The sequence below is a fragment of the Etheostoma spectabile genome, chromosome 15, assembly GCF_008692095.1.
Source record: "Etheostoma spectabile isolate EspeVRDwgs_2016 chromosome 15, UIUC_Espe_1.0, whole genome shotgun sequence".
Taxonomy (NCBI): Eukaryota; Metazoa; Chordata; class Actinopteri; order Perciformes; family Percidae; genus Etheostoma; species Etheostoma spectabile.
In genome coordinates, this window is record NC_045747.1 from 3,520,303 (window position 1) to 3,533,174 (window position 12,872).

General features: G+C 42.1%; 2 protein-coding genes across 3 annotated transcripts in view; both read right to left on the reverse strand.

Annotated features, from left to right (window-relative positions):
* llgl1 (LLGL scribble cell polarity complex component 1) overlaps positions 1-6,267 on the reverse strand; it is a 36,372-nt gene extending 30,105 nt beyond the window's left edge. Inside the window, exons 1-2 of one of the 2 annotated variants that reach the window (XM_032536489.1) lie at positions 5,886-6,267; positions 3,584-3,681 (exon numbers count right to left, since the gene is read on the reverse strand). In XM_032536489.1, the coding sequence (XP_032392380.1) occupies positions 3,584-3,681; positions 5,886-5,966 (179 nt within the window). In that variant the 5' untranslated portion in view covers positions 5,967-6,267. The remainder of the gene's footprint in view (positions 1-3,583; positions 3,682-5,885) is intronic. The other variant, XM_032536490.1, reaches the window with a different exon arrangement.
* Positions 6,268-6,778: 511 nt separating this feature from the next.
* Positions 6,779-12,872, reverse strand: part of myo15aa (myosin XVAa) — a 45,504-nt gene continuing 39,410 nt past the window's right edge. Inside the window, exons 50-65 of the mRNA XM_032537836.1 lie at positions 12,648-12,850; positions 12,185-12,309; positions 11,970-12,033; positions 11,765-11,837; positions 11,530-11,603; positions 11,295-11,377; positions 11,075-11,205; positions 10,885-10,979; positions 10,622-10,699; positions 10,315-10,411; positions 10,049-10,209; positions 9,487-9,620; positions 9,072-9,205; positions 8,656-8,789; positions 8,042-8,182; positions 6,779-7,837 (exon numbers count right to left, since the gene is read on the reverse strand). Coding sequence (XP_032393727.1) covers positions 7,736-7,837; positions 8,042-8,182; positions 8,656-8,789; positions 9,072-9,205; positions 9,487-9,620; positions 10,049-10,209; positions 10,315-10,411; positions 10,622-10,699; positions 10,885-10,979; positions 11,075-11,205; positions 11,295-11,377; positions 11,530-11,603; positions 11,765-11,837; positions 11,970-12,033; positions 12,185-12,309; positions 12,648-12,850 — 1,829 coding nt within the window. The 3' untranslated portion in view covers positions 6,779-7,735. The remainder of the gene's footprint in view (positions 7,838-8,041; positions 8,183-8,655; positions 8,790-9,071; positions 9,206-9,486; positions 9,621-10,048; positions 10,210-10,314; positions 10,412-10,621; positions 10,700-10,884; positions 10,980-11,074; positions 11,206-11,294; positions 11,378-11,529; positions 11,604-11,764; positions 11,838-11,969; positions 12,034-12,184; positions 12,310-12,647; positions 12,851-12,872) is intronic.

The window sequence follows — 12,872 nt, forward strand, 5'->3', positions numbered from 1 at the left end:
AGTACTAGCAGGTATGCTGGCAAGCATGTCTAGGTCAAACGCAAGTCAGTAAATCTGAGATTATCAGGGAATGTGAACATACTTATTCAAAATGAAGACTTCATTTCAACTAAAGATGATTTTGAGAACAAAATTGAGGTAAAGTTTGTAAAGCCTGATATTAGAGCTGAAAAGATTAGTCTATTCACTGCTAAGTAATCAACAACAAAAAGAATCTATTGCGATAAATGTCCTTTGTCACACCCCATTTGTTCTTTGGTCTTGTTTTGTGTTGCCTCATCGTTTTAACCATGTCATGTCAGATGTCACCCAATGTATTATGTCCTTATAATCTCACTTGTCATACCTATCTTAACTAAACAAAAACGTATAAAAAAGTAAATAAGGTTGTTTCTCCGATCTTTCTTGCTGTGATGAGCATAACAACAGTTTAAAAGTGACCTAATGCACTGGCTACTTTCTTGCCCCCCCCAAAAAAAACTAAGCAATGTCCACTGGCAACGCTTCGTCAGGTTGTTATGTGAAGTTCAGCAAAAGATCATTGAACTTCTCAACCGGTGTTACCGGAATGGTTTTAGAGGCACGAAGCCTGAAACACTCATCGAATGCAATACCTTTTGTGAAACAAGATACTTTTACTTTTGTAAACTTTTCATATATTCTCTGTGGGCATACATGCTGACTTTCCAAATTTGCAACAGCAGCTGGGACCTTGTTAAAAAGCAGGATGACTGGTCTGAGCAATGTAGTACCAGTCATTTGTTAGAGTACAGGTATAGCTGTGTAGTAGAGAATTTTTTTTCCCTCCCCTTCCATCTCCTTTGCACTCCCTTGTCTCCACTGCCTCTGTTTATCTCCCTCTCTCCCCTCCTCCATTTCACCCCTCCATCCATCTCCCTCTGGGGTGCAAGTGCCTGGCACCACTAGTCTCTCTCTGAAAGAGTTGATTCTCCAGTCTAAAGCATCGGCACGTAACACACAGCCGCAGCAAGACTCCCTTTACACACTGAAAAAGGATAAACCATACACAGTTGCTACGAACATGCATTCAGATTTAAAGACCGACATGTTTGTGTTCATAAATCCTTTTACATGCTCCCCACTGCAGGTCTTACACTCACTCACAAAAACATGCAAAGCCATACATGAAACATGGGAGGCAAACATGCAAAACAAACGTCGTTAACATATGCTTTCCATCTACGAGCTTCATTTTCTAAAAGGATGATGGTGCTCGACCAGTAATTAAGCAGAATATCCAACTCAGTGCAAACCTACTTACAACAACAAAGCAGCACACTGATATCAGCCCGCTATTAACTACACAACCGTCATGGTAAGCATGACAGAGCTGGCGGCCATAAAACATAAGCGATAAGCGATCAACAACATGTCAGAGTTGTGTCACTTGGACAGGGCATGAACATCCAAGCTGTTGGGACTTCTGACACACTGACCAAATGATGGTTCTGCTGCAATGCATCCCATGAGCCAAACCAATGCTCGTTTCCAGCAGAGCTTCACTCAATCTTCCATCTTATTCTGTGTTGCTCAACAGACACATGCACTGCCACTGCCGAGGCTTAAGATTCCCACTGACCACAAGCTCAAAAGAAAATGCATTTATGGTATTCTGGGCCTCCAAGGATGGAAGCATCTGCCAAATAGCATATGTAATGATGGTGTTTTGTTTTTCCCGTACTGGTCCTATCTTAATAGCTCTTAAAGTGTTTTCCTAGCCTATCGGCTAGGAAAACACTTTACTCCCTCAAGTCAATTGCAGCGATCTGGAGGCGGTGACGGCTTTACAACGTAGTACAGTAGGGCAGGACAACAAGCAGTCAGATTACCACACAAACATACACAGGGGTAAACAACCCCCCCCCCCCCCCCCCCCCCCCTTTGACTGTATTATCTAAACGACTGAAAGCTATAGGACGTAGTTTCTGTTTCCCGGATTAGGAATTCTAAGTAATGATGCAGTTGCTAGTAGCCAAGGAGGACACTGAGCATTAAAAAAAACATGGACTCTGCAGAAAAGGTAATTATCTGCACTCGATTTCAGTTTCTGAACATACTGAAAAATACAGAGAGAGTTAGGTAGTCTAAATTAGCTTTGTATCAACTCATTTGGCAATGGCTAGAATGTAACAGACGTTCATGGATACAAAAAAAGTTACGCACTTAAGCTTTAAGCAGAAATTATGCTGAAAGAGAGTTCCCCTTGACATGTCAACTGCATTGGGAAACGGTGTGCTCACACACTACTTCAGTAAGTACTGTGAGGCATACTGCAAAAGTGTAATCAAGGGACAGATGGGGTAATCACTTTAAATTTAGCTTTTAAATTTATTTTTCAGATGGACGGATTTGTGTGCAACCTGCCTGGTTACTCATGCTAAGACTACTTTATATAAATGACACCGAATTTCCAGATATGAGACATTTAGTTTGTGAGAGAAAACATTTTTACTATAATTCAGAAGAACAATGGCCACAACTATTAAAATAAACCCCAGAAATAAAAAAAAAGGATTGAATTTCCACTAACAGTGTCAGTTTAGAAGAAAATGAAGTTGTATTCAGATAATTGGTGCAGACAGTGCAACTTCCCACAGAGAGAGAGCAGACACAGCAATGCACTGCTCTAATAAACTGGTCTTACATAAACAGTTCTGCTGCAGATACATATGATCAGTATTTCCTCAACATTCATAAAGCACTGTGAGGCATCATTAAAACAGGAAAAACAAACCTGTAAGAAATAGCCGTACAGACTGTACCGCAAAACTCAATTAGCTTCAAAAAGGTTCTTATAAAATAAAACTGCAAACATTTCACTTGAAATCCTTCGAAAATTTATAAAAAAATGTTATGAAGGTTGTTAGGCATTTCAAAAAGAAAAATAGTATGGCCCATTGTGTAGGGATGGGGGATGTTCAAACGACTTTAAAATTCAGTAGTTCTCATCCTACAACCTGCACAAGAGAAAATATTACACATGAATATGAAAAAAAGCGTGACGGATGAAAAATTGACAGTTACCCTCGACCCTACAGAGGAAGACAATGCAGTAGCTGCCCTGTGGTGTTGATACACAGAGCAGCACTTTAAAGACTTAAACTGACAAAACCGGAAGAAAAACAGTTTCTGTACTCCACCAGCCACTGCTCAGGGGTTCTCTTTGTCCTGCAATCCGTAGTCAGCTGGATTTTGGGACGCATAGTCAGTTGTGACCACATCTCAAAAATACATTATTAGAATTTGTTTGATAAAAACCTATCAAGACACTTTTTGTGCTAGCCCATTTCTGATTTGTTTGTTCTGATTAATACAGTGTAACCACTAAGAGATTATGGACGTGTGGACTCGACGGCAAGCAAACTGATTGATTGAATTATGTATTCTTAGTTTTATTACATGGGATTCAGACTATTTTTGATTGAAATTGCCATATCTGTAAACTTGGAACGGTAAGAGATTCATATAGTTGGCTATTTCAAAAATTCAATTTATTGACCAGCCTTACTGGGATTGATGCCCTCTTTCTGTGAAATGCATGAGCTCAGTGATAAAAGGATACACTTTGATGGCTCCTGACTTCGTCCCGATGGCCATAAGTTCCAGCTTGGGGTCAAAGGCCAAAGCACTGGGCTGATGAGGGAACCCATGCTCCACAGTCTAAAAGAGAAACAGAGCAAAAGAGTGGAAACAACAAACAGATGACAGAGAGACAATAAAAATGTTTGTATTCATTTTTTTCTTCTTCGGCTCTGTCTGTGAGTGAGAGTACACTACACGCTGACTTTACAGTCAGACAGGCGTCTAAAAAGGGAGGACACCCTTAATAAATTTAGAGGAAAGTTCTTAAAAAGGCACTGAGGGCAGCCGCATTGCTTTATTAAAACACCCTGCAGACTTTGTTAAATGGGATTAATGTAAATTCACAGCTTTTCTTTCTGCCCATGTCAGGTTAAAGAGAGGCAGCTTGGGAATGCATTGAGATGTAAAGAGTAAAAAAAAAAAGAAAAGAGCAGAACCTTTGCAGAGATACCGTGACCTATTTTAAAGGGGGTCTTCTAAATGTTGTGGCCAACAATCCCTGAGTGGGCTCGGCGTCCAAGAAATTTGGAAATGAGATATTTAGTTGGAACTCAGTTTATGAGGTAAAACATTAACTCTTTGTTTCTGATCAAACACACAGAGTCACATCCAAGTAACAGTTCTGTTGAAAGACCACCTTTGGGATAGTTGTGGCAGCTGGTGCCAAACCTTAAAAGTGTGTGTGTGTGTGTGTGTGTGTGTGTGTGTGTGTGTGTGTGTGTGTGTGCGTGTTGTGTGCGTGTGTGTGTGTGTGTTTTGTCCCAGTGCAACAAACAGTTCATGGCCTTTGAAGGCATTTACTTTGTAGGTACAGAGAGAAAAATCAATCGACAACTGTTTTGATCATCAATTAATAGTTTCAGGGAGTACTCAACTACAACACATTTTATTAAAACTCTGGCCATTGATTTATAACAAAGATGTGAAAGAAAGATCTGTTCCGTGTGATTAAAAAAGAAAATTTACATTACAAATTGATTGCCTGATTTTAGCTGATTTATTTATACATGTCAAACCTCATAAGTCAGGTGTGTCATGCGTCATTTTCACAGCGCGTGACAGATCGTGGCTTTTAAAACATGTACAAGTTTGGACAGCCCTGCTCTCTGGTACACTCTCTGGATGGCTTTACGTTTTGAGTATCACACTGTGCAGACAGCGGCCTCACCTAACCTGAGTTCAAGGCCACAGCAGTGCTCAAACTGTTTTTATATTTGCACAGTAGTCTACCTACGTGCAGTAGACCATGTTGGAAACATAGGCCTACAGGTCATCCAAAAAAAAAAAAAGACAACCTGCAACTGATATTTTGATGCACAACTAGCAATACAATCCATGGACGTCAAGGTACTTTTAGGTTCCCACCAGTTTGGCAACAGTGGTCAAGGTGAAAACATGAGGCCTACTGGAAGTGCAGCAATACATCTCAGCACTGCTGGCTAGTGAGGGAGAGGGGAAGGCTGATAAGACTGAGGTTTATATCCATGTGGATGTGATGCCGGAGTTCCTTGAAATCTGACACTCACCCATTTTCACCTATAGACCCTTAAACACTGAAAGAGTCAGAGGTCTAAACTATCAGCACCACAAAAGCAGCCAGGAACACCCCTCACCCACCTCCACTCTTTAACATACAGCGGCGTCTTGGTTTCAATGAAAAACCTATGAAAGAGATACGAGAGTTCCAACTGTCACCACACACCGCCAGCCATCTTGATCAAACTGAATGAAATATGGGTCACACTACTCCCAACCAGCATCAAACTGCTGCAACACAACTCAAACTAGCCTTGTTAATGTGACGCCTGATAATGCCTATCACTGACATTATCAGTTGTTGATGGTTAATTACACTAATGTTAGGTCTACAAATACAAGTCCTTGGTGCTGTTCACTTTGAACGCGGGCCTCGTTTGGGTGAAAGCCAATTAACACGCCGTGAAAACAACTGACACACACACACACACACACACACACACACACACACACACACACACACACACACACACACACACACACACACACACACACACACACACACACACACACACACACACACACACACACACACACACACACACCAGAGGCAGTTATTTTTCGGTTTGTAGCTGGAAACAGCAACACAGAGGAGCGGCCGCGGCAAATGCTGCAGTGAGCTCGACTTAATAAAATCTGGTCCCGTTTTGAGATAACTAACGATAGATAGTTTTGGGTAGCAGCAGAAGAGGAGAGAAGAGGATTGAACCCCCTCTCCCTCCCTCTCCTCCGTCCCGTTACTTTACCTTGTTGAAGGCGAAAAGCTCCTGTTTTATCTTCTCTCTCTGTGGGTCGGTGCCCTGCCGACGAAACCTAAACTTCATCATCTTGAAGCCGGGCAGTGGGCGGGCAGGACTGGGGATGGGACGGAGAGGAAAACACGAAGATAACAACCCGGGGTTCTCGGCGGCTGGAGAAGCAGTGCGGCGCAGTCGGACGATGCTAAGCTAGCTAACCGAGTAGCCCATGCAGGCTGAAAGCGGGGCTGCTGCTGCTGCTGCGGCTGTGTCCTCCCTCCTCTCTCCCTCCTGGTGCTGTTTAGGTCATGGTGGGTTTGACCACAGCCCCCACCTCTTCCCAGTTCACACGGACCCCGTTGTTGTTAACCAATGAGGGCGAAGAAATCTGCGAGCAATTACTCAGAAACGCCCACACAACCAAGCGAGCTGGAGGGGGATGTTCGGTTTGTAGCACAGGACACACCGGATTCACGTCCTACCATAGACTGTGTATCAAGTGTATGCGTCCTACTGACATCATCAATACCCATCTTCAATACAAGGCGTTTAACGGTGAGTCCGTTATAGAATATACTAGAAATGGATTTATTTGAAACTGGGACAATGCACAGATAAACATTAAACTTGTAATACAAGAGAATATGTCTTGAGCCAGGTTATAGCAACAATTGGTCATTTCCACCTGTAGTTCTTGGGCAGGTATGACAATAATTTAAAAAATAAAAATAAAAAAAGAAATGTAACAGGACTAAAGATGATGTGGTTTCCATAGTAATTAAAAACAAGCAGTATAGCAAAAAACAGGAGCGCCAACAGCTCACTCACTCTGTCTTCCCCCTACCCACACACACTCAGACAGAAGCATGGCTTTTTTTAAATGAACCAAATTCACACGAGAGTAATTAATGCTACAAACTTTAATGTACAACATTATTCACATGCATTAGATATGTACAACAGCTATTTACACAAATATATCATTGTACAAATAATCACCTTAATTAGTGCAGGTCAGTGATGTGGCCTTTAACTGTGTGCCAAAATATTCTGTTGTGTTTGTCATGACTTTCCCTTGATTTCATGATAGCGAAGAAAATAAGAAGAAAAAAAATCATTTAAATTGTGGCCTGTTCCTGTGGCTGATTAATCTTGCATTAAGGCACCAAGCCTAATGAAAAATGATGTATCATGTTAAACCACAGGCATCTGTTAGTGTTCAACGGAAGATAAGGTTATACTTTACTCTGCTAGTTACTTGTTTAAGTTTTGCACATTTCAGTTTCTTTGTAGAGAGCCAACCACCACAGGGGTCTTGCAAGATGGCATTTCTATTGAAAGTTGCCCTAGGTTTAATGCTAATCAAATTAGTTCTTCTGAAGTGGGGAAGTTACAGCAGGCTAAACTATCAATTATAGTCTCAGCCCTTTAAAGCAGTCATGGCAGACAAGCTATTAAACAGTTTTGGCTAAAAATGTCAAACTAAAACATTAATGAATTCAGTCTGAAAGGACATTTATCCTTCTTGCATGTGCTGTGGGAATAATAATTTACTATTATTATTTGCTTTTTTTAAGCAAATGCCTCCAAAGTCACTTGTTAGCTTCTCAACTGGGAATAATGAATATAAGATGCTGGTTTTCTTACTCTTCTATATTAGCAAACTGAATAAGGGTTTTGGACTGTTGGTTGGCTGTGGATAAATTATGATTTCAAAGTATGTCATCAACATCGTCACCGTACATTCGTCACATTACAGAAACATTAGCTTTACATATCAAAATATTCAATTTTATATATAGAGGTAGATACAGTGCATTTATAAGGCATAAAGTGGGACTTCTCTGTGTGTGTTCGTGTCATAGCAGGGTGATTTCACTTGGCGGCAAAGTGAGTCTCTTTTCTCTGACTGACAACATGTTCTCAATGTGCATGGCAATGACTCGGCACAGCTCCAGGCCCTGGAAAACACACACACACACACACACACACACACACACACACACACACCATGGCCATTTAAGGTGCTTGAAATGCACAGGGAAAACTCGCCATAGCTGTCTTTGATCAACTGTCTCATGCACGCACCACCACACGCACACGCGCACACGCACACGCACACACAGCCACAACCACACACACACACAACACACACACACACACACCTGCTCCAGCTGTAGCTGTGTGATGTGCTGGTTGAGCAGGTCTCCTATCATGATCTCCACATATGGATAACTGGAGCCTGAAGTTGGCCTCTGAGTGCGAGTTGACTGTACCTCCTTTAAAGGGAAACGCACCATGGCCTCCTAATAACACACACATAAACCAAATATATGTATAAATACACAGACAGATAGATATGCACATATTAAAAGTAAACACACCATACAGTTCTAATACACAGAAACAGACAGTAATCACAATAACCAGCAGAGGAAGCCAAATGCTTTTTTTGTTGTTGCAGTAACTTGCTTTTAATGTAAATGGATCAAGGCAATGTTAGATGAGTACTAAATTCATACTGGTACATTCAGCAGCCTGCTATCATGTTTTGCCAACTTGTCCTGGAATGTGAAGCATGCAACATTTCACACATTGGATCTGTGTTTGATTGAATGGTTTGTATGTGTGTGTGTGTGTGTGTGTGTGTGTGTGTGTGTGTGGTGTGGGTGTGTGTGTGTGTGGGTGTGTGTGGTGTGTGTGTGTGTGTATGTGTGTGTGTGTGTATGTGTGTGTGTGTGTGTGTGTGTGTGTGTGTGTGTGAGAGGGAGGGACATACATGAGTATCCTTGTTAAGAAAGTGCAGTCCATTCAGATTTACGGCCAGGATGCACGGGGCATGGATGGAGGCGGAGCTACAGCTCTGGATGTAAAAGAAGGAGGAGCCGAACATGGGGAAGGCACTGACCAGACCTGGGGCAAAAACACACAAAGGGTAATTTATTTTTTAAATGGTAGCAAATTCAAGAGTCAGTTATTTTCAAGAAAAGTGAGTAACATGACATGTCAGCGTGGCTTGAAACAATTATCTTCATTACTTTCCAATGCAACTTACAAAGATCTATAGAAGAAGTGGAATATACGTGTTATTAAATTACTTGAGTGGAATTAAAGAAAATTATAGGTGTCCATGGAACACACTGTAATTCACTTTTAGAAATACATATACGCACTCACACAGCGCTATTGTCTTACCAAGGAACTGTGCTCGAGCCTGGTGTGGGTTTAAGGGCTGGACCTGCTGCATGTGTTGAGTTGCCATATTCAGCCAATGCTGTGAACCCTGTTTGATGTAGAACTGTGGAGGGACACACTCCTGCACCTCACGGCTAAAAACACACACCACACACACACACACACACACACACACACACACACTAGTTATACCTAAGAGGAAGCAGTTATATATTCTACATGTGTAAGTGTGCTTGCTGCAAATTTGTGAAGACACACCTGTGATTTTCATTTATGCATGAGTGAAGTCATGTTTTGTGGGTGTTTGTAAACATTTGTGCATGCTTGTCTATGGAGGCTATGAAGCTCTTAGCCCTGATACTGATAGTTAGGGCAAAAATGTAAGTATGTGAAGGACTTTGTATACTGTATTTACAGGGTGGGCAGGTAGACAGTGTCCTTGGCACGGTGCTGTAGGGCAGCCAGTCTGGCGATCTGCTTCATGTGCTGGTCACTGGCCTTACCTGGAGGAACCACACTCAGCAAGGCCTTCAGGTAGTCTGGCAACACCTTGAAGAGAAACACAGAGAGTAAAGGTATCTTATGTAAGTGTGTATTTTATTGTATGTCACTGCTATTTTTGTGACAAGTGTGCCAATGGAAGTGATCCTGCTGTCACAAAAATGGCAAAGCTATGATTGACTTACAGGGACAGTCAAAACGCATGTTTCAACAAAGGCAACATTTTCACAGCAGAATCCCGTGAAAAGAAAAAGAAAAGGATGTGGATCTAGTATTCCCATGGCTTAAAAGGAGAACACGGGACAGCTATTCTGCAACGGGAACTATACTATAGAAGTAATGTCACTATGATTGTGTGAATTGTTGTAAAACCATAACCTGACACGCCATAACTTGACATTTCAGGTGGTTTTAGCTTTAGTAGAATCAGGATGTCAGCTGTCAGGATGTCAACATTTCATATGGTAGATCTCTACCTGATTATAGTGCATGGTCACATAGAGTTCGTTGTCAAGTTTTAAGGCCAGACTCCATATGACTCTCCTGAACCACAGACTGTAGTTGGAATCCACTGGCTCCGCCTCTGTAGCAATGTCCAGGATGTACTCGCGCTTGTTCAGGGGACGCACATTCTGACCTACACAGAAACACACTTGACGTATTATCGCTTTATCTATCCAGTATTGCTGTATGTTGAGATTGTTAGCATTGTAGGCATTATAACATAATAGATCCTTGTTACCTTTGTGTGTGACCAAAAAGATGGCATATTCATCCAAAGCCTCCGCCCTCTGTAGTCCCATCTCATAGCAAAGCTCCTCGATGACATCCAAAGCAACCTGAAACAATGAAATGAGTTCTCAATTCAGCAATGTTGTAGTCATGTTGATCCACAAATTCAGCATCTGTTTTTGTTATGCATAAAAGTTACAATCAGGTCTAATAACTCTACAATATCATTTCACTTAGTGTGTGTGTGTGTGTGCGTGCGTGCGGGCGTGCGTGCGTCCGTGCGTGTGTGCATGTGCACGTGCGCGTGTGCCACTCACAGAGCACGTCTTGATTTTCAAGTGCCTTTCGATCCCACCTGGCAGGAGGAACAACTGTCTCTTGGAGCTCCGCCCAGCCTGCACACAAACAACCAATCAGAGGGAAACGTCATACCAGTATTATAATACAATACAGTTTAGATTGGCTACATCATTGGCTATGTATCACATCATTATTATTCCCTTTAGATCATATGCTTTGTGGTTTCCTAACTAAATATAAGCCATATAAGAAGACTGCATGGCTAAAATTAGAGACTAACCAGCATAGCTTTGAGTTCCATGCTGTTGGGAAACTGTATACGTCCGCCATATTGAAAAGTCCTCCTCAGATTCTGCTCACATGCCTTGGCAATCCCTGTCAATCAAAAGCAACAGATTAAAACTATAGAACACCATCAGATGTGTAGTGATGGGCTGTCTTTTCCCTAAATGGATGAATAGATTATCTACCTTGGTACTGCATCCCGGGGCTGTCGCAGGCGTCCTGCAGGAACTTCATCAGAAATGGCTTCATCACATCAGAGCAGCGATGGAAAGCTGTGAGGATGTACAACAGCCTCCATCCTCTCTGACAACTGTCCCTACACACAACATACACAGAACTACAAATTAAAACCTCTACAATTAAGTCCTCAGTCAGCACGTGATGTAAAATGTAGAAGAGTCTTACGGTTTGGAGCTGGTGTTGGCGGTAACTTGCTTCATCACCTGGCAGTAGGCTTCATCCTTTATCAGGCCATGGTCGCCACTTAACTAGAATTATGAGCACATGCATGAAGATAAAGGATTTTGTTTCAGGCTTGTGCTTTTCCTTCTCTTTTACCTAATTACATCAAATGCAAGTCAGTCTATCTCTTTATCATCTTGATAGTTATTCTAAGCCAATCACATATGTGACTGTGTACCTTCAGTATAGAGGTGACCAGGTCCTGTTCAGTCTGACCTTTCAGTGGGAAGTCTCCCATGAACTTCATTATGTCTGGACGAAAACAATCAGTCAACATGGAAACATGTTATCGCTCCCTCTTTCGAAACCCAATCAGGTCTGAAGACCTGTTTTTTTCTACAACTGCCAACTTCATATTCTTCTGACTCGTATGTGCATTATATCCATCTCTCCTTCTCTTACGCTCCTCTCACCTAAGAAGATGTCAGCAGCCACTCTGTTCATCCCGCTGTCTGAGAAGTCGATTAAAGACTCCTGGATGGGAGACTGGAGAGGCAAAACACATAACAAGGAACAAGGTACAATACACAATTTGGTTAAAACTAAAATAACATATACAAGAATAAAAAATATATATTTTTAAATGATTATACTTTGAAGCAAACTTAGCTGCTTTACCTTGGAGAATTTGACCATGTCAACAGGGTCCCTGCCCTCCTTCCCCTTTTTTGCTTTCTGATCACTAAGGGAAAAATTGCATGCAGCAGTTATGTACTGTGTGTGCATGCCAATTGAACTTGTCACAGGGAGAACCAACTTGAGCTGTAGACTTCTAAAGTGAGTACATTTTGACACATCTTGACATTTGTTTAGGCAGTAAGTGTGCGTCTGACCTTTTGATCCTCTGCGCCTCTCTGAAGTACTTCTTGGCAAACTCAGCCATGTGGTACTGGCTGCTGTGCAGAGGCAGATCGTCCAGTTGGACACTCAGACTGTCCCCATACATCTCATTTACTACCTGATACACACACATATGCAGCCACAGTTGTAAAAAGCTAAGCAGCAGTGGCACTGAAAGGAACACCAAGGATATAATTATCTACAAAATATTTATTTTCTGCCAAACCAATACTCCCACATTTACTGTATAAACATGAGCTTGTACCGTAATATAGGGCATTTATTCATGCTGTAGTCTGAAAGTTATTCTCGCCCAGAGGCTTGTGTTCACACTCATTCCGATTTCTTTTTCCTGATGTAGTGTGGAAGCTAAAACTAAACCTCATGTTTCTTTATTGGACAGCAGTAGTACAAAAATACAGATGTTATGGGAGTAAATAACTTCCTGGTCTGCACCTCTGTGGAAAGGTCAAGCTCATGGGCAGCTACTGCTGAGCCCATCGCCACGGCAATAGCAGCAGATGCAGCGACTCGTCCCTGTCTGTCTCGAGGCTCTACGCGCTCAGCAGGAAGTACAAGGAAGTCTGGAGCGGCCACAGGACGGACAAACTCGCTGGGAAACACTCCCGATTTTCCGTACACAGCCCCGAACCGCCAGCCTGTACACACACACACACACAC